Here is a 19,848-nt window from a genome sequence, read left to right as displayed (position 1 = left end):
TAGAAGAGATTGTTATAAATGGTCATTTAAAAGCAAATTCATTTTGGGGGAACAGTCTCTACTTCCTGGGGTTGGGCAGGCAGAGAAAGGGATATATTATTACAGCATGAAGTACACACTGGGGGTGAGCTAAAAGGAAGACTGATGGGAAAGCTCTCCCTCTCTTTGGTGCCGGGGATGGACCAGAGTTGTACTTTAAACACATGCTTTGCCATAGCTGAGCATCACCTGCACTGGTCTCATTCATTCTTCGCACCTCTTCCCAGACCAGTGCAGCAATCAGATACCTTCTGTGACATGATGTGCAAGTTCTCAGAACTCAGCACCATAGGACCAGCCAAATTAAAAGTTTTAAATAATTATTCATTGTATTTATTTTGCAAATAAAAAAGAACTTGACCTTGGTTTTAAGTAAAAAACAAGCAAACTTTGGTATTAGTATATACACAGTGGAGGTAAAGAAAAAAAATAACACGAAGTGATACTACAGCTTTAAAAGAGTTAAGAGAGCATGCCAAGCACAATGCATGGCCTCTTTTGGCTTGGCCACTAATCTGAGTGCTTGCTAAGTCCAGCACCAACTCTCTGTGTGGCTAGGAGTCATGTTATCCTATTTATGGGGCAGTAAAAGACTTTGGGGCAAAACACAAAGAGAATTCTGAAAATGAATGGGCTACATAGAATCTTCATTACTTCACTACAGTTATAAAAGCAGCTAAAAACAAAATAAAACAGTAGAAACATAATAAAGACCAAGAAAGTAGAACCTTTGCTAAGAGGAGATCTGGAAAGTACCTCCCCACCCCTGCCCTGACAAAGTATAGTAAGGTAAATTCTTGGTGTATAACTACACAGCATTAACTATGATAAAGACACATAAATTCCAACAACTACCTACTCCTGGAATTAGTAATAACCAAGCAGTTATTGGCTCAGAAAACAAACTATAAATTCAAATGTTTTTTAGGATTCTACGCTAAAGAGCTGGAGACACCCCAGGAGCTTAGAGCATTTGTTACTCTTGTAGAGGACTCAGGTTCGATTCCCAGCACGCATACCTTGGCTCACAACCAACTGTAACTACAGTTCCAGGGGTTCCAATGCCTTCTTCTACACCCCGAAAGCATGGTGCACAGGCATACATTCAGGCAAAACATTCATACACACAAAATGAAAATTAAAAAAAAAAAAAACTTAAATACACACAAAAATTTCCCACAGAATGGCAATTTCTAAATGCTAAGATGCAGGTACCTATTGTTCAAAAGGCAAAGGGACATCTGGCTGTTATCTGAGGGATCATTCATTACACAGAAATGACAGGAGGTGGGGAATGAGGCAGACCCTATCACTAATGGATCTGTGACTTCAGCCTAGGGAGAAGAATATCCTTTCCTGCCATCGTTGTCGACTGACAGGAAATCCACATCGGACTGGATCTCAAGGGGACTTTTCCAGTTTAACTGCATAGAGAGTAAGCAGAGTAGAAATGATTTTGAGAAACTCTTTCTGAAGAACTTTTGAGACAGAGTCTCACAATGTAATCTTGGCTGGCCTCTAACTCAAGGGATCCTCTACCTTCTAAGGGAAGGGATTAAAGGGGTGTGCACCACATTGAACTTTGGTTTCTATTACAGTTTGTATGTTCAATAACCGTCAAAGGTCCATGAGGTTACCGGAGGCAAGTAGTCCCCAAGGGAACTGTGACCTTTTCCTCCAAATCAACAAGATGGGTAAGTTTGCTGTGCCTTGGATGTTTCCTTAGCCAGAATCTCAAAGCAACAGCACCATAATTCTTAGTTGTTTTTTTTTTAATAACAGTAACAGAAAGTTGATTAATACTAGTTAACAGCCAGAAATAATGTTATGATAGTAATGCTAAGGAATTTCAAATTATCAAGAATGCTTCTAGTAACTGAGTCTGCAATCAGCTAAAACACAGACTGACTCATTCATCTGAATTCCTGCTCCCTATCACTGAGTAGCTGATGTTCAGTATTTGCTGAGTGTATGATGCAGCCAATGATACCCAAAGGCACCAGTATCAAATTCTAAGCACTCCAGATGCCACTCTGAAAATCCATGAGCCATCAACTGTGGAAGAAATTCAAGAAGTCCTCTGTGAAACAAAGGTAAGTGCTTCCCCACAATCTTGCACACAATCTAGGAGAACAGCTAGCTAATGTAGCCTTCAAGCCCTAACACTAACAAGAGGAAAGCAATAGCGATTCAAAAACAACTAAAAAAACCCAAGGCAGATCTAAACTTCCTTCCCAACTACAGAAGTTCTCCTATTTGCCCAAATGGTACTTATTAAAATCTCTACCAAACATTTCTCAGCTAACTGACAATTCCCAGTCATATCTCCCTACCCTCTTCATACTAGCAAGCAAATCTCAATATCAGAAATAAAAACCATAGCCGGATGGTAGTGGCTCACACCTTTAATCCTAGCGCTCAGGAGGTCAGCCTGGTCTATAGAAGAAATGCCAAGACAGCTCAGACTACACTGAGAAAACCTGTTTTGAAAAACCAAAATAAACAAGTAATAAAAACCATACAACTTTCAAGCTGCACAACTTTTCTTCTTAAAAGATAAGGCAGCCTCAAATGGATTCCTAAGTGTTACACTACTTTTTTTGTTCTTTTTTCTTTTTGGTTTTTCGAGACAGGGTTTCTCTGTGTAGCTTTGCGCCTTTCCTGGATCTCACTCTGTAGCCCAGGTTGGCCTCGAACTCACAGAGATCTGCCTGCCTCTGCCTCCCGAGTTTTAAAACATGAAGCATACAAGGAGTTAGGCAGGAATCTTTGGGATAGACACCTGGTTTGGGCACCCATACTGTCTCCAGAAAAGTCTTTCTGGTCCCCATAGACAGCTCAAGTCTCATCTTCTGAAGTACAATGCTAAACCCAACACTCTTCGCAGTCCCTGGAAACCTACTAACTCCATCCCACACCTCTACACTTTGTAAACATCTCACCCCATTAGGGCAGCAGAACAAATCCACACATGTTTCTAGACAGATACCTGGTAACAACCATGCAAGGCTTTAAGGCTTTTAATTTTAAGATTGACTAAGGGAGGTGATTGCACCAGGTACTACTGCTTTCTATATGGAAGACTGACTTCTGGACATCTTAGAAAAATTCCTGAGGTTTTCGGCAACAAAAGCACTACTAGCAGCTTTGTAGCGTTCAAGGCTGAGCACACTTCTGAAAGATGCCAACATTCTTTGGCACAGGTTAACATGGTTTAAAGCCCAAGAATTCATAGCATTATTAGAGAGAGAAGTACAAATAGTTTGGTTTCTGTGACCAAACAGAAACATAATCAGTTCACTGGAGACAGGCATATACAATACTTCAGTGTTCTACTATCCAGTTCAAGAAACTTTCTCAAATTACTCCAGCTAAAGGAAAGTGGAGGGAAGTTGATTGTTTATGTATTTAGTTATTTGTTTGTTTGCTTGCTCATTTGAGACAGGGTCTTGCTATGTAGCCCTGGCTGTCCTGGAACTCACTATGTAGACCAGGATGATCTTGAACTCAGATCTGCCTGCCTCTGCCTCCTGAGGGCTGGGATTAGAGGTGTGCACGGTACCATCATGTCCAGCTTTCCGCACCCTTTTTTTGAATGTTACATTCTCAAACCAAGATAAATTTTCACAGACATGTAATATACAAATACTGGAGATAAGAACAGAGGTGCTGAAGCCAGTTGGAGCCAAGTAGCCAGGCTGTCTCACTGCAATCTGCGTAGCACAGGCAAACTATTCTGGGGCTCAGGAAATAGTACCAGTTTATATTCCTGTGGTGAGAATACAACCAACTAATATATGCATGGCACATTAGGAAGCACTCCATGGGAATATGGCCAAGATATTTCTATGTGAAACCAAACAACTGTTAGTTCTGATCTTAAGTTTAAAAAAAGCTTATGTTTAAAATGCTTGTTTCTTGCCCATCTTTTCCCTTCAAGTTAAACTCAGTTCTTCAAAGGGTTTGTTGCAGACCTAAGACTATTGAAGCACTGGAACCCTGACACTTCCTATCACTTCAATATTCACACCCACACTCCTCTCTCCCGTTGGCCTATTCCTTTATGTGTTTTCATTCCTCCTTCTTGATCTGACTCCCTTCCCCACCAGCTCTCCTCCTGCTCACTTCTGGTCACTGTCCCCTCTCTGCCATGACACCCTCCTCACTGTTGACATTCTTCACACTCCAATGCTGCCTTCAACCTTGATGGCTGGAGGCAATGTCAGTTGAATTAACAGAAGGCTAGGGTAATTACTAAGTTGTAGAAAGTTTCAAATGACTCCATTTGGTCCTCATTGATTTCTAGTCTTGATGAACATGGATGCCACAACTAAATGGACTGACTGAGAAAAGTCCCAGAGAGCCCAGCTTGCCATGTTTGCAAATAAACCAGCAGCAGGCTCACTCTAATTGTTTGTGTTGTATTTTTAAGCTCTCAGAGTAGGGAAGACATTTCTCCCCTGTCCTTTTAATTAACTGCCCTGTATATTTTCCTATCTCTGCCACCCTCACAGAAACTAGAATAACTATTTTTTTAGTGCCTTTTAAGGCTTCATTCATTAATAAATACTCACCTAGCTTTAATCACAGCTAAAAACTGGGAAAGCACTTGCCAGAGACTATACATACTTTAGGAAAAGTAGGAAAGGCACGCAGAAAGACCTTAGAATAAGGATAAAAGTAGAACTTCAATACCAGGAAAGGCAAGGGAACACCCACCAACAAATACTGGAATTAACCAGAATGTCCACTTGTTAGCACAGGAAGATTTCTAAGCCCGAACCAACTGAAGCAATACAGCAGTATGTTGGAAAGCGCTCACCTCCTTCCTTCTGCTGTAAGGAAGCCCTGGCAGAGGAGCAGAGAGCATCGTGACTCAGTCTAGCGTCTTTGTGTGTTCTCACTCATATCATTATGCACACAATACTGTCACACAAGAAAATTCACACTGACTTAAAATAATCTTCAGCTTGGAATAAATTATTACATTTAAAAGGTAGTTGGTTTAATAGGCTAAAAATGACTATTCAAAAATGTTGAAAAGCACAGAAAATAAGGGCTGATGCTTATAGACTGAGTACTATAAACAATATATTTAATGTGTTACACAATCTGCCATCTGAAAGGTTGTCCAGTGGGGGATTATTTCAACACTGTGAATCTGTTTCTAAGAAGAATGAAAAAATGTTAACTTATACTTTGAAGGATAGGTGTCATTTCATAGTTGTCTCCTGTAACAGACACAGATCCCACCAGCCCACAGTTCGGGACAAAACCACACAACATTGGAGAGAGTGCTGGCTCAGCACTGTGAGAACACTGGCTAGTCTGGCAGGGGACACAGGTTTGATCACAACATCTGTCACTCTAGTTCCAAGAGACCTGATGCTTTCTTCTGGCCTCTAGGCACACAGGTAGTACATGTATATATAACATATGCAGATGAAAACACTCATATACATAAAAATAAATAAATCTTCAATGTTGACATCCTTTTGTATAAGACCATCAATGCACAGGCTTTCAAATATTCTTACTCACAAGCCTTACTAAGGACACACTTCCAGCTGTGTACTGTGAAGACAACGATAAGAACTCACCAAACCTAACTGACAAAATGATCTTAAAATTCATATGGAAATAAAAGATCAGGAGAAACAATCTTTAAAACAAAACTAAACACAAACACAACTTGGAGACTCACACTCTTTGAATTCCAAACCTACTTACTCTAAGGCTGTATTCGTAGTCCTAACTGTGTGGCTGGGGTGGGGTGGGAGCAGAGATTTTGTTAGGTCTCATTAGTGCTGCCAGAAGTGGAGACTCCACCAGGCTTGTGTAGATATCTGAAAGTCTGAGATAATCAGGGCAGACACAACACACTGTACTGGGACAACTGTCTGTATATTCACATTAAAGAAAGAAAAATGTCTACTTTAGATCATATGCAATAATGAACCGAAAATGCGTCAAAGGCCTAAATCCAAGAGCTGAATCTATAATAGAAATAAAAGTCAGATGTGTAGCACATGTCTATACTCCAAGTACTAGGGAGGTGAAAGCAGGAAGACCAAGGGTTCAAGGTTACATAGTGGCCACATAGTGAATTCAAAGTGAGCCTAAGACACATGAGACCCTACAGCAATAAGTACTGCTTTATTCAGCAAAAATAAATGTTTTGTTTGTTTTGACATTATTTACTTATTTACTCATTTATTTCTCATACTGAGAATTAAACCTAGGGCCCCTGCTCTTATCCATCAGCCTTCTTTTTACTTTTTTGTTTGCCTTTTGAGAAAGGGTCTCATTGTAAGCCAGAACTGAACTCCAGATCTGCCTGCTTCTACCTTCCAAGTGATGAGATTCCAGGCCTGGATCCACAACAGGTTTGCCACAATATATTTTTTAAGGAATGTCCTTATCAAATGTAACAACATAGAACACAAATGTAACAACATAGAACACCGGACTAAGTGAGATAAGCCTGAGCAAGAGCAAGTATTGCCAACTCCCACTGACGTACAGTTTGTAGACAGGGCAGATTCCTAAAGGTAGAGAGAGGCAAGAACAAAGAAAGTGGGCAGATAAGTGGGCAGATGGCTACCAAGGACAGGACACAAAATAAATTCTTAAAAATTAATAAGAAACCGGATGTCTATGTTAAAAATAACATTGTCAAGAAAGTGAAATTCACAACACACACACACACACACACACACACACACACACACACACACACACACACACGCTAATGTAATGTGGAGCTACTGAAACCCTCAAACAGCATTTCTGAGGTAAAATGGTGTGACTATTTTAGAAAACAGTTTGGCAGGTTCCTTGAAATGTGCTTCACAAAGCTATCTAAGACACTGAAGTCTAAGCTGGGTGATGGTGTTGCATGCCTTTAATCCCAGCACTCTGGAAGCAGAGACAGGTGGATCTCCATGAGTTCAAGGCTAGCCTGGGCTACAGAGTGAGTTCCAGGAAAGGTGCAAAGCTACACAGAGAAACCCTGTCTTGAAAAACCAAAGACACTGAAGTCTAGAATTAACACACAATCCAGAACTTCCACTAAAATACTGAGTGCAGCATTGCTCATAAAGCTGACAAGTAGAGACAACCCAAATGTCCACTAATGATAAATGGGTGACGGTGCAGGCACATGACAGATGAAATATTCAGCAGTAAGAGGAAATGAAGTTCCAACAGAAGTCACACCACAGATCTTTTAAAAATGCTATGTTCAAGATCTTATCATTCATAATTCCACTAACATAAGATATATGCAAACTTATGGAGACAGAAGTTAATTTTAGCACTTACTAAATCTGCAGAGGGAAGGGAATGATGAACACTTGCTATGGGGCAGTTTCTTTTGAGTGGGAAGAAAATACTGTAAATTGGGATTGTTGAAATGATGGTATAGTATAACACGATATGCTTTGAATTATGGGCTTTAAGTGAATGAAGTCTATGGTCTGTGAATTGTCTCTCAACAAAGATACTTTTAAACGAAGCCAATGTTAGTTGGCATGGTAGTGGATGCCTTCAACATCGGCACTGAAGAGAAAGCAGCAGGTGGATCTGTGAGTTCCAGGCTAGCCAGAGATACACAGTAAGATCCTGTTGTTAAGAATAAACAAATAAGAAAACAACCACTGCTGCAGATATCAGACCTCTTCAACAGCTGGAGTAACATTATAAAACAACCATTAATGCCCACCTTGGAGAGGCTCAGAAAACCAGACTGCCTGACCTCTTCAACACTTAATACTCGCCCTACATCTTCAGAAGCTTTTCTAAAGTTTTTTCTCCCTGTCCTCCAAGTTGTTTTTTTTCAAGCACAACTCACTATCAGTTTTCACTATCTTCAGATTTAAGCAGAAAATAGTAATCTTTCCTATTTAAAATTAGTGTTAGTGCACATTTGTGTCTACAGAGCACATTACTGTAGCTGGACCCCAACAGTTTTGGTTGACACTCCAGTATATATAGGCTAAAGCAGACACCCCCCCCCCCCCCCAGGTTTCTCCGTGTAGTCTTGGTGCCTGTCCTGGATCTCACTCTGTAGACCAGGCTGGCCTCGAACTCACAGGGATCCGCCTGCCTCTGCCTCGCCTCCCAGTGCTGGGATTAAAGGTGTGTACCACCACCGCCCGGCTTAAAGCAGACTTCTTAAACAGAAAAACTCAACTACAAACAACAAGAAACTCGGAAACTGCTGTGGATATCACTCTGTGTAAATATAAAGTTCTGATTGGCCAGTGGCCAGGCAGGAAGTATAGGCGGGACAAGAGAGAAGAGAATTCTGGGTAGTAGAAGGTTGGAGAGACACCGCCTACCGCCACCATGAAAAGCAACATGTAAAGACATTGGTAAGCCACAAGCCATGTGGCAAAGTATAGACTAACAGAAATGGGTTAATTTAAGATAGAAGAAGTAGTAACAAGAAACCTGCCACAGCCATACAGTTTGTAAACAATGTAAGTTTCTGTGTGCTTTCTTGGTTGGGTCTGAGCGACTGTGGGACTGGCGGGTAAGAGAGATTTGTCCTGACTGGGCCAGGCAGGAAAACTCTAACTACAGGAAACCTCTTAAAAATAAAATTAATTCAGATGTACTTTATCTCAATAACCTAAAAATCAATTGTAAACCTGTTAAATATGATAGTTTATATTTCTGCCTTGTTAGGCCTCTAAAATGTGGCATTTTACAGCAACAGTATCTCAATTCAGATGTTAGTATTTCAACAAGATAAAATACAGGCCTTTTACAAAAGCCGTGCTTAGGAATTATTTCATACTGTTTGAGTTCTCTAATTCATTCATTACAAATCAGTTTCCTGTGCAATCACCACATTAATGTGTTACATAGCCACTTTTGGTTAGTGCGTATCATGACCTCCCAGTTTCAATCCAGGAAGATGAAGCAAACACCTTCGTCTTCACCAGTATAAACCAGCTCAAACTACTTGCTCCTAGCCACTTAATATCAGACTCCTGCTAACCTCTAGGTAGTTTTCTTCTCTCCTACTAGGAAACTTCCTTAAGGGACACCATTGTTTATGTCTTCTGTATTTATGAGCAAAGTGACAAATCCCATTTTTGCTTGCACACTGCTCTGAACTCAATTTGTAGAACACAGGTCCTGCTGTTATGTAAATGAATGCACTGTAACCAAGCACAAGCAACCAGCTTTACATTTTTATTATTAGCGTATACTCTGCACAATAACTTCATATTTAAAATGTTAACAATGAACAAGTAATGCCACAGCCTTAAGAGAAAACCTTGAACTTCGGCAAGCACAGGTACCACAGGGGAGGCTTGCTAAGATGAAGAAAATGCCAGGCCTTCCCACAAACTCTAATTACGTAAGTCAGGGAACAGCTGGGTGAAGCTTAATTGTTATCAAGGCAGCTGCTGTATCACCTTTCCTACACAATGCCGTTCCCGGTGCTTCCAGTGGGAACTTCAGGGACATGCCGATGCACCAGGAGCAGGTAGAGACATGGAATTCACACCTGAGTTAGACTCGTTTTTGTCACTGTAGCTGTGTGACTTCAGACAAAGACTTTAAGCTTTATGATTCCTATCTTCCTTATTTGCGTGGAAAAAAAAAAAAGAGAAAGAAGACACCCACTTTAAGTAAGTGTTTAGGAGCACACAAGAAATCCCTCTTCAGGACAGTGTGGGACACACTTAGGAGACCACTCTACACGACAACCAAGGCTACAAAGAGAAACTGTCTCAACGAAGAAAAAAAAATCTCCTTTTCATGAAATCATTAAAGAAACCTAAGCAGAAGACAATGGAAGCAAAATTGATATTATTTTATTAACACATTTACACTAAACAAAACTAAAAGACAAAGTAAAAATACCTTATTAACAAGAAATGTGGAGCAAGCTCAAATAACTTAGTAACACAGAAGTTCACAGGAAGGCAATGTTTATTATTATACTAAATTTAAACTTACAATTTTAGAACTACTAAACTGTCCTTGGAGTTCTTAATTTAAAAAAATCATGTTCATAAATTTTATTAAGGTCCTTGGAGACTAAGGCATGTGATGACTTCTTATAATCTGCAATTAATTTAGTGGAGTCAACAGCTTTAACTGGCATCCACTCCGCCCTTCTCCCAATGCTTTAGGCTAAGCCAGAATTCCTCAATCTCAGAAACAGTGAAATCAACCCCCACCCCGCCCCTAGCAGAGGTGGACTAGCTGCAGCCCTTTGTGCTTATAAGATGTTGAAAAGCATCCCCAGCTTCTGTGCACTAGAGAGCAATTATAACCCCACCCCCAACAACAAACATCTCCTGGAGGACAAAACTGATGCACTATGCCTTCTGATGCCATCTTACAGATTAATAGTTCCTGGCTTGGGAGGTAGCTCAGTTAGAAAACACATGTCTAGTATGTATGAGCTGAATTTTTACTACTGCAAAAGTAACTAACTATACCACACCTCATCTAGAAAGTAAAATCCAAGTCTGTGTGTTCCCATGCTAATGCTATGTGCTAAATCTAATGATATAGGGAAAAGAGAAACTTCTGTGATGCAACTCGACGCAAAACACACACACACACACACACACACACACACACACACACACACACACACACACACATTTCAGAAGGCCCTAAAACGGTTAGCAGCTGATATTGTAAGTCAGGAGAGGATTTATCCTAACCCCTGTTCTACTGTTTCATTTACTACACACGTATAATTTTCAATAAAGAAATACTTTAAGGGCCGGGTGGGGCGGCGCAGGCCTTTAATCCCAGCACTCAGGAGGCAGAGGCAGGCGGATCTCTGTGAGGAGTTCGAGGCCAGCCTGGTCTACAGAGTGAGTTCCAGGAAAGGTGCAAAGCTACACAGAGAAACCCGGGGGGGGGGGGGGGAGAGGAAGAAAAAAAAAAAAAAAAGAAAGAAATACTGTGGGTTGAGACCCCTGTGGGGAGGGGTGTTGAATGGCCCTTTCACAGGGATTGCCTAAGACCATCGGAAAACAGTATTTTCATTTCAATTCCTAACAGCAGCAAAATGACAGTTATGAAGTAGCAATGACAATAACTTTATGGTTGGGGTCACTACAACACGAGGAGCTGTGTTAAAGGGCCGCAGCACTAGGAAGGCTGAGAACCACTGCTCTAAATGGATCTATGTGGGAGTATTTTTATCAAGAAAATGTAGGTGACACTTCACTAGACCTGTAAGCCAAGTCTAACTTGGAGAGCCTCTTCTGTGAGGGTTTCTCTAGGAACTAGTGATAGAATAGTGAATAAAACACCCCACCCTTGCAGCCTAACAGGCATGTTTTCTACAGAGGAATAGAAGAAAAGTAGTGCTCCCTTGATGAGGAACTGCCTTCCTCCCAATCAATGAGGAGCTAAGGAATTCAGGAGGACTGCCTTCCTGATTCCAGAGACACTCACTAATTAAAAACCAAGTCACTAAGAAGCATAGCTATTGTAAGTAAGAAAGTAAAAATAAATTTTTAGCGTAACAGGAGACTGAGATTTTGGGACCACCCCCCAGGCTACATAGTCACTCCAAGACCAGCCTGAGTATAGGGTCCCCCCCTCCTTCCCCAAAAGTTCTAGCACAAGCAGATGTGCATCTGTTTTGTGTAGAGATCAAAGAACATGTATAAATGAAAATGAACTATGGAGTACATTCTCATAAGTCAATACCATCATTCCTGAAGATTACTGGCCCCAAATAGTTACCCCACCTAATCATTCTTGGGTCCTTAAACAGGACAACAATGCATTGAAGTTTGCATATTATAGGTAGTTCTGACTACAGTAGCTCTAGAAAGGTAGTAATCTAAGTAAAGAAACACATCATGGGGCTGCAGAGATGGCTCAGCGGTTATGATCACTTGCTGTTCTTCTAGAGGACCCAGGTTCAATCCGCTGTACCCACGTGGTGGTCTAGTTCCACAGGATCCAATGCCCTCTTCTGGACTCCACAGATAACAGGCACAAATGTGGTGCACGACATACATGCAGTCAAAACACCCATACACATAAAATAAAAATTTATCTTTAAAACATTCTTTTATATTTATTTGTGAGTGGAGGGAGGAAGAGGAGGGGAGAAAGGGAGGGGAAGGAGGGGGAGAGAGGGAAAGAGAGAGAGAGAGAGAGAGAGAGAGAGGGAGGGAGGGAGGGAGGGAGGAGGAAGAGGGAGAGATTGATCCTTCTTGTGGGTCCCATTGATCAAATTCAGGTCATCAGGTTTGGCAGCAAGCACCTTTACCTCCTGAGCCATCTCACCAGACCACTAGACTTCTCTTGAGCTTGATCCAAGGAGGATATTCTTTATTTACCAGTCCTAAAGGTAGGTTTATTCTTAAGCTGTATACAGTCACTTATTTGACTCTCCAAGAAAATTGACCACTGACTGACAGTATCTGGGTGAAGGACACAGGCTAAGATTGATTCCATTCTTAAATAAACAGCAAATAAATGCTTTTCTACTTTTAAATCTGTCTACCTGGGACACTAAAATGAAGCACTGAACATTGAAAGATACTGTAAGTATTATAGATACATGACAATTTAAGACCTTACCATTTGTCCCTCCACCTCAGCTTATCTTATCTTATCCCATTGTTAATTTATCAAATGATACTTTGTATTTTTCCTTAATATGACACTGGATTATAACTGTCTAAGAAAAAAGTTTCCAAGAATGTAGGAAAGTAGGAATTCAAGCAGGACTGACATTCAATCTGAGACCATGCCTAAAGAATCAGGAGTGTAGGAGGGCTACTGAGGCTACGCAACTGATGCAATCAATACACGATACTAATATTAAGTCTGATGAGAGACAATGCTGCTACCCCAAACAGATGATATTTTTATTATCCTGCTACAAAAGACTCAGTATAAAGTGCTCAAGTATTTCTTTATATATGTAAGAGATTAAATGGAGCAATAAAAAATATTGAGTGGCTTTGTCAGTAAAAATGGTGAAATAATGCAAATAACTTGGACGTAACTAAGTCCATCTGAAGACACAGACTCTACCTTTAAGACATTTGTTTAGCTGGGTGGTGGTGGCGCACACCTTTAATCCTAGCACACGGGAGTTCAAGGCTAGCCTGGTCTACAGAGTGAGTTCCACGAAAGGCACCAAAGCTACACAGAGAAACCCTGTCTCGAGAAACCAAATACATTTGTTTAAAGCACACAAACCAAGCCACTGGAGGGCTCAAAAAGCAGAACCTGTGGTGGGATCTTTTACTGAAAATAGAAAAGTAAATCCATCACAAAAAAGACTTCCCACAATTCCGACTTGTAGTTTCTACCAACATTATCCAGGGCTACTTTAAAAAAAAAAAAAAAAAAAAAAAAAAAAAAAAGCCAAATTTATGTAGTGCTCAATACTAATTCACTACTTTTGGGAAGAATTGAAATAGAATCTGGATTCTCTTAGCTTAAACATTGTTACCAAGAGGTTCTTTTCTCCTCCACACCGTTATTGAACTAAGAGTGATACAAATAAATCACGGAAGAGCAAGACTCAAGCAGATTAAAAGAGCATAGAAGGGGTTGAAGAGCACCAGCTGCTCTTTCCAGAGGTCCCGAGTTCAATTCCCAGCACCCACTTGGTGACTCACAACCATCTCTAGTGGGATCTGATGCCCTCTTCTGGGGTGCAGGCATACATGCAGACAGAGCACTCATACATAAAATAAATCTTAAAAAAAAAAAAGAGCATAGGAGAGGGTCTGCAAGAGCCCCAAATCTACTAAAAATATGCACCATCTTAACAAAAAAAAAAAGTTTGCAAATTTGATAATGAAGTTGGATTTAAGATAACTGAACTTAAACCTTGAAATTCCTGCCACTTCCAAAGTAACAATGTAAGAAACTTGTCTAAAACGGTTTCCTTGGCAACTGAGAACCTAATGACTATCCACAAACAACAAAAGCCCTTACAGGGCCCATTTTCTTACATCTACCTTTCAGAATAACACTATCAAAACTATAATAAAAGGCAAAGAGTAAAGAATGGTGAGAAACTGAAGTGGGAGCCAAACATTTCTAATACCCATTGGAAAGGAACAAACATCAACTCATAACTTTGATAGCTTTAGAATTTCAAATCAGGTCTATAATTCCACAGGCGTCTAATTCCTGCACCCTGGGGGGCTGAGGCAGGAGGATTCTGAATTTGATGCCAGCTTGCACTACACAGTGATATGGTCTCAAAGTAAACAAACTGATTAATTAAAATGACTACCTATTTATAAAGACGGCACATTATATTCAAGACCAGTATAAGACTATCCCACAGGTCTATCGCAGCGGAGCCTGAGAGTGTATTTGATGGGCGAGATGGGAGAACTGACATTGTCCAAACCCATAAGGAAACAGGCAACGGCAGCCTTGCTACCTTCTTCACAATGAGAAACTTCACGGAAGGGTTCCTCTCAACAGCCTGCCCTCTCAAAGTATCACTGCTGCCAATGTTCACACAAATCTCAATTCATAACATTCGAAACAATGAGTCCTATAACAATTAAAATGCAGCCTCCCCAAGGACAAGAACATACTCTGTATGTGATTACTGAAATTATTCTACTATAAATCACCCCAGCTGCGTAAATGAATAAAACACTGCTGCCTTTTTGAGCTAAGAAAGGTGTCCGCCCATCCCTCCCCCAATATGCCTTAATCCCAAACACAGTGATCTCTTTGAGTTCAAATCAAGGCCCGCCTAGTCTATATAGTGAATTCTAGGACAGCCAGAGATACTCAGTGAGAGCCTATCTCAAAAAAACCCAAAAGCCAAACACCAAAACCAAACAAACCAACAACAAAAAAACAAACCAACAAAACAAGTTCTGCTTTGTTTTGTTTTGTCTCAGAAGGTCTGGCAGAGGCTAACACCAAGTCTTACAGTTTAATTAATAAAAGTCACACACCCTTCTGCATTTGAAGCAAAATGTTTATTACATAACTCACATTTACAGTAAACTCAGAACACTAAATCCAACAGTAAAACCAATGACTAACTTTTTTTCTGCACTTTAACATTCGGAGACTAAGACAGTAAAACAGTACTTACATTTCTGTTGAATTTGGTGAAAGAATGGTGCATATAAAACCTGTGCATATAAACAATCGCAGTGTTTATTGTAAGCTGAGAGCTGGGATGCAACGTTTAGGAAATAATCTGAGAAAAAGATTTCTAAAAGCCAAATGAATTTGGATGGAAAACCCCCGATTTATTATAGTTCCTTTCCATTTACTCAAAATCCAACCTCCAACCTCTAAGTACATAAAAAGTCTGCGCGGGAAGGTGGGGAGGGAGGCCAGGCTCGATGCCAAATTATTCTAATATGCTACGTAAAGAGCGCCCGGGAATTATCTGCAGTGGCTACAGCTTGGTACAGCAGAAATAAAGTAGTCGAAAGGCGCGCGCCACACACCCAAAGAACGTAAAAGGTCCCCACGCGTTCCCACAGCCCAAGAGAGCCGCCCTGGAGCCGGCAAGGAAGGCTTGGAGAACGTTTTCTGTGAAATATCTGGGACCTTCCTGCGTCTCAAAGCCTTTCCCGGCTTCCGAAGGAGTGGAAGGGGCCGTCCCTTGGCTCCGCTCTTCCCGGATTCCCCTCTCGCCGGGGCAGCAATGCTATTCCCCAGCGCATCACGCGCTTCCAGGCACAGGTTACACAACGCGGGCTCCCGGCCTGCCTTCCCCGGCTCATCTCCTCCTCGGGCTCGCCACGGCAGCCCGGGCCAAGCTTTCCGTGTCTCTCTTTCCCGAGGCCAGGAGAAGGCAGAGGCAGCGGCGCCATGTTCGGAGGACACTAGGCCCGGTCACCCGGCGAGCGCGACCGGGGCGTGAGGGACGCAGGGCCGCCACTGGGAAAAGGATACACATTGAGACGTTGCCCCATGTCTTGGATGAGGTTGGCCGCCTGCTGGCGATGCGACAGCTCTTCATCCGCTTCCACTCCGCAGCGGCGGCTCGGCGTGTTCTCCAGCTGTTCTCGAGTAAAGAACCAGCGAGAAGAAGCTCCACGGCCCGACGCCATGACACTTCCTCCTCCGCCCGCACCCTTAGCCCGCCCCCTCCCCGCCCGCCTCGGGGACTCCGCGCCAAGGCCTCGAGGCCCCGCCCCAATGCGCTCTCCGTAGTGTGTGTTACGCCCTTTCCGGTCCTGCGGCTCCCAGTGCGCACGCGCTGCGGTCCTCCCTGCCGGCTCGCACTGGTCTTTTGCTTTCTCTTTCCGGTCTCCCGCCTCTCTCTGGCCCGCGGGACCACAATGCTCCGCGCCTCTTGTCATTGGGAAGGCGCCGAAAGTAGGGGTCACTCGAAAAGAAAAGGTCGACGCGGTGCATGCTGGGTATGGAAAAGGACCAAGGCGAAGGGGCGGGGCGGACTAGAAGAGGTCACGCGGCTGCGCAATAGGGTTTGGGCGGATGCTTTCAACTTTGCGATTTATTTCTCGGTCAGTGAGTTTGCTGGTTCATTAAAGACAGCAAAGTCATTTTCTGGTACGGCTTCACGCCCCAGCCTCCATTTTCTTTACAAGCTCCTGGTGTATTTTCTTGGGTGTGTTGGCTCCTGTGCCCACGAATGACTGCCATCCCCAGGACGGCTCGGGAGAGGAGTCAGGAAAGACTGGGAAAAAATAACGCCTTTTCTAACCATGGTCGGCACCTCGATGTCTTCTTCTGTAGTTTTTAAAAAGTCGCTAGTAGGCCGGGCGGCGATGGCGCACGCCTTTAACCCCAGCACTCGGGAGGCAGAGGTAGGCGGATCTCTGTGAGTTCGAGGCCAGCCTGGGCTACAGAGCAAGATCCAGGAAAGGCGCAAAGCTATACAGAGAAACCCAGTCTCGGGAAAACCAAACCAAACCAAAAAAATCACTTGTGGATGTTGGAGGAAACCGCCCTTAAAACATTACTACTTTACAGAGAAACCCTGTCTCGAAAAACCAAACCAAACCAAAACAAAACAAACCCCCCCCCCAAAAAAAAAAAAACCAACCAAACAAAAAAAAAACCACTTTAAATAAACCTAAAATAAACCCAAGGGGTGGGTTTATTTCATTTACTATTTTAAAACAATGTGCCTGTGTCTCGGGCTGGCCTTGAATTTACTATATAGCTAAGGATGACCTTGAACTCCTCCTGATCCTCTTGCTTCCACCTCAGAAGTGCCGAGATTACAGACCCAGGGCACCACTGCAGATATCTTTTTAAATCACTTGCCAAACATTATGCAATTAATAATTGGAGGACATGACTCTCTAGGCCTTCCATCCAGATTGGATGTATGGTTTTAAACCTGTGTGTGGTTTCTGCTGCTCGGGGTTTGCGGAAGGTTAGGGGAAGCCGAATGTCATAATCCAGGTTGTCCAGGAACTGACAGAGGCTGGAGGATGACTTTGAACCCCAGATCTTCCTATTTTCACCTCTGGAGTGCAGGGATTATAGGCCGGTGCCTGAAGAAAAAATTCTTTAGGATTTTATAAAGTAAGATCTCTTATAACTGATGATTAATTGCATCTTTTTGCAAGAAAATGCCACTTACTTGGTTACATGTTATCTGCCTCCGAGTTAATGCGTATTGTATATGACCAATTTATGTTTAAATTTTTAGCTATATGCTGAAGACTGCAGTAGGGTAGTACAAACTGGCTTCTAAAAAAGCAAGTGAGCGCTGGTGAGATGGCTGAGCAGCTAAGAGCACTTGCTGACAACCTTTGTTCAGTCACCACTGTCCATATGGTAGAAGGAAAGACCAAGTCCTACAAGTCCTCTGACCTTCACGTGTTCATGCACAATAGATAAAGGAAACAACCCTATCTAAAAAAATTCCTAAAAAAAATAAGTAAAAGGGCTAGTGTGTTTGTAATTAAAACTTGAAGCTTTTGTTTGTCAGTATTTTGGGGTTTCTGCCCTCAGCCTACTGCCTGCTCCATCATAATATGCTGTCTTGATTATTGTAGGTGGTTATTGTGAACAGCTACCTAAATATCTTGTTACAGATGTTACAGCAAGATAGCAGCACATCTTGTTTCCTAGATTGATTAAAAGCAACATTCTATCAGTACCTTCCTCCAACACCCATTCCTACTGAGAAAAAAAGAGAGAGAGAGAAAAAAACAACAACCAATAAACAAAAAAGAAACAGAGGAGAGTTTCTTCCACTTGACAGAGAGCATCTACAGAAGACCCTAACCAGCATGATGCTTGATGTTAAGATCCAGGACAAAGCAAGGCTGTGCCTTCTCTGTTGATTGCTTTCAACGTTGTATGAAGTGTCTTAGGTGATACAATAAAGAAGAGAAACAAACTGAAAGCAGATTGGGAAGGAAGAGTTAGCTCTGTCTCTCCATAGGTGATATAATTAAACCTTTTAAAAACAATTGTATGTGTTGCTGCAGGCACACCAGAGCACACTGGTGGAGGTTGAAGGACCATGTGAAGGGCCCTCTTCCTGCCTACCGTATGGACTGTGGGGACTGAACTCAGGCCATCAGCCTTGGTGGCAGTGACCTTAGTCCACCGAACTATCTTGTTAATCCATTAAACCCCATTCATTCATTTAAAAAAAAAACACATTTATTTTTAAGTGTATGTTTGAGTGCCTGCAAGTATGAATGTGTACCACATGTGTGCATGGTGCCCACAATGGCTAGAAGACACTGTCAGATTTCCTGGAACTGGAATTGTGAGCCAGGTAATGGCTGCTGGGGCCTGAACCTTGGGTCCTCCACAAGATCTGGAAGATTTTGAGCCATCTCTCCAGCCTCAGCCTTTCCGTTCCTTTGGATACACAAACTAACTGACCTTGGCCTTCTGTGCTGTTTCTCTAATTGGCCTCACGTGATCTTCCTTCTTTACAATAAATCTCTCCCTTTCTCACTTCTATCTTAGCTTGTCCTTCTCTGCCATAAGACTTAAATTTATACTATTCTGTTAATTTTTTTGGACAGCTTCAATATGAAAATCTAAACGCTTCACTGTGATCTACTGATCTGGCTAAATTTCTGGCTTCCTCTGTTTTAGCTTGCCCACATGCTCCAGGCTCTTCCTGACCCCAGCACCTCTGCACTGTTGCCAGGCAGGAAGGCTTTTCATGTCTAACCAATCTGTCATTTAAGTCTCTAAGTCCTCTTTACAGTGGCTTTCTTTGGCTCCACAACTGAGTATTTTACTTCCGCGCTGTCTCCTAGTCACTGTCACGTTTTCCTTAATGTCTTTAAGGTAATTAGCAATAAAGAGAAATTTCCTTCTGTCCTCCTGGTCCTCCTCTCATCCTCTATTCTCTTGCCTCCCCTTAATGTTTCTCACTTTTCAAATTTCATCCTTTTTTTTTTTTTACATCTATACCTCCTCCCCATGCAGTGCCTAGAATATTTCCGCATCCCCAGCACATAGAAAAATGTTCTTATGAAAATGAATATGAGCATCTACTGTGTTACTAGAAGTTTTGGGGTGCTCCACTGGGGTGCTACATATTACCTGGGAAATTGTGGTCTCTTCTTGGGTTTTTAGTATGCTAGTAAAAAAATGTAAAAGACTCAGAAGAAACTTTAAGGACAACTTTATTAGGGTTTAAGAAGAAAAAAAAAATGCCAGGGCCACAAAGCTGTAAAGCTTGGTGTCTACCTGGAGGAGGAAGATGATGAGAAGAAAGCCATGCTGTTCATAAGCTACATAGCTAAAGGAGGAGAGCTAAGAAAGAAGGAATGAGAAACTCCTCTGTGTGTGTGTGTGTGTGTGTGTGTGTGTGTGTGTGTGTGTGTGTGTTAGCATGTCTAGGCT

At 42.1% G+C, this 19,848-nt stretch overlaps 1 protein-coding gene across 3 annotated transcripts in view; it reads right to left on the bottom strand.

The window, feature by feature from the left end:
- Nucleotides 1-16,128, bottom strand: part of Ccnt2 (cyclin T2) — a 31,416-nt gene extending 15,288 nt beyond the window's left edge. For all 3 annotated transcript variants that reach the window (XR_004946162.1, XM_036202006.1, XM_036202007.1), the window contains exons 1-2: nucleotides 15,946-16,128; nucleotides 15,131-15,212 (exon numbers count right to left, since the gene is read on the bottom strand). Coding sequence is in view for 2 of the 3 variants with exons in the window: in XM_036202006.1 (XP_036057899.1) it covers nucleotides 15,131-15,212; nucleotides 15,946-16,103 (240 nt within the window). In the remaining variant the exon portion in view is untranslated. The remainder of the gene's footprint in view (nucleotides 1-15,130; nucleotides 15,213-15,945) is intronic.
- Between the last annotated feature and the right edge of the window lie 3,720 nt (nucleotides 16,129-19,848).

This window comes from Onychomys torridus, chromosome 11 (genome assembly GCF_903995425.1).
Source record: "Onychomys torridus chromosome 11, mOncTor1.1, whole genome shotgun sequence".
NCBI lineage: Eukaryota > Metazoa > Chordata > Mammalia > Rodentia > Cricetidae > Onychomys > Onychomys torridus.
Note: the sequence above shows the minus strand (reverse complement) of the source record. Positions and strands in the feature narration are given on the sequence as shown.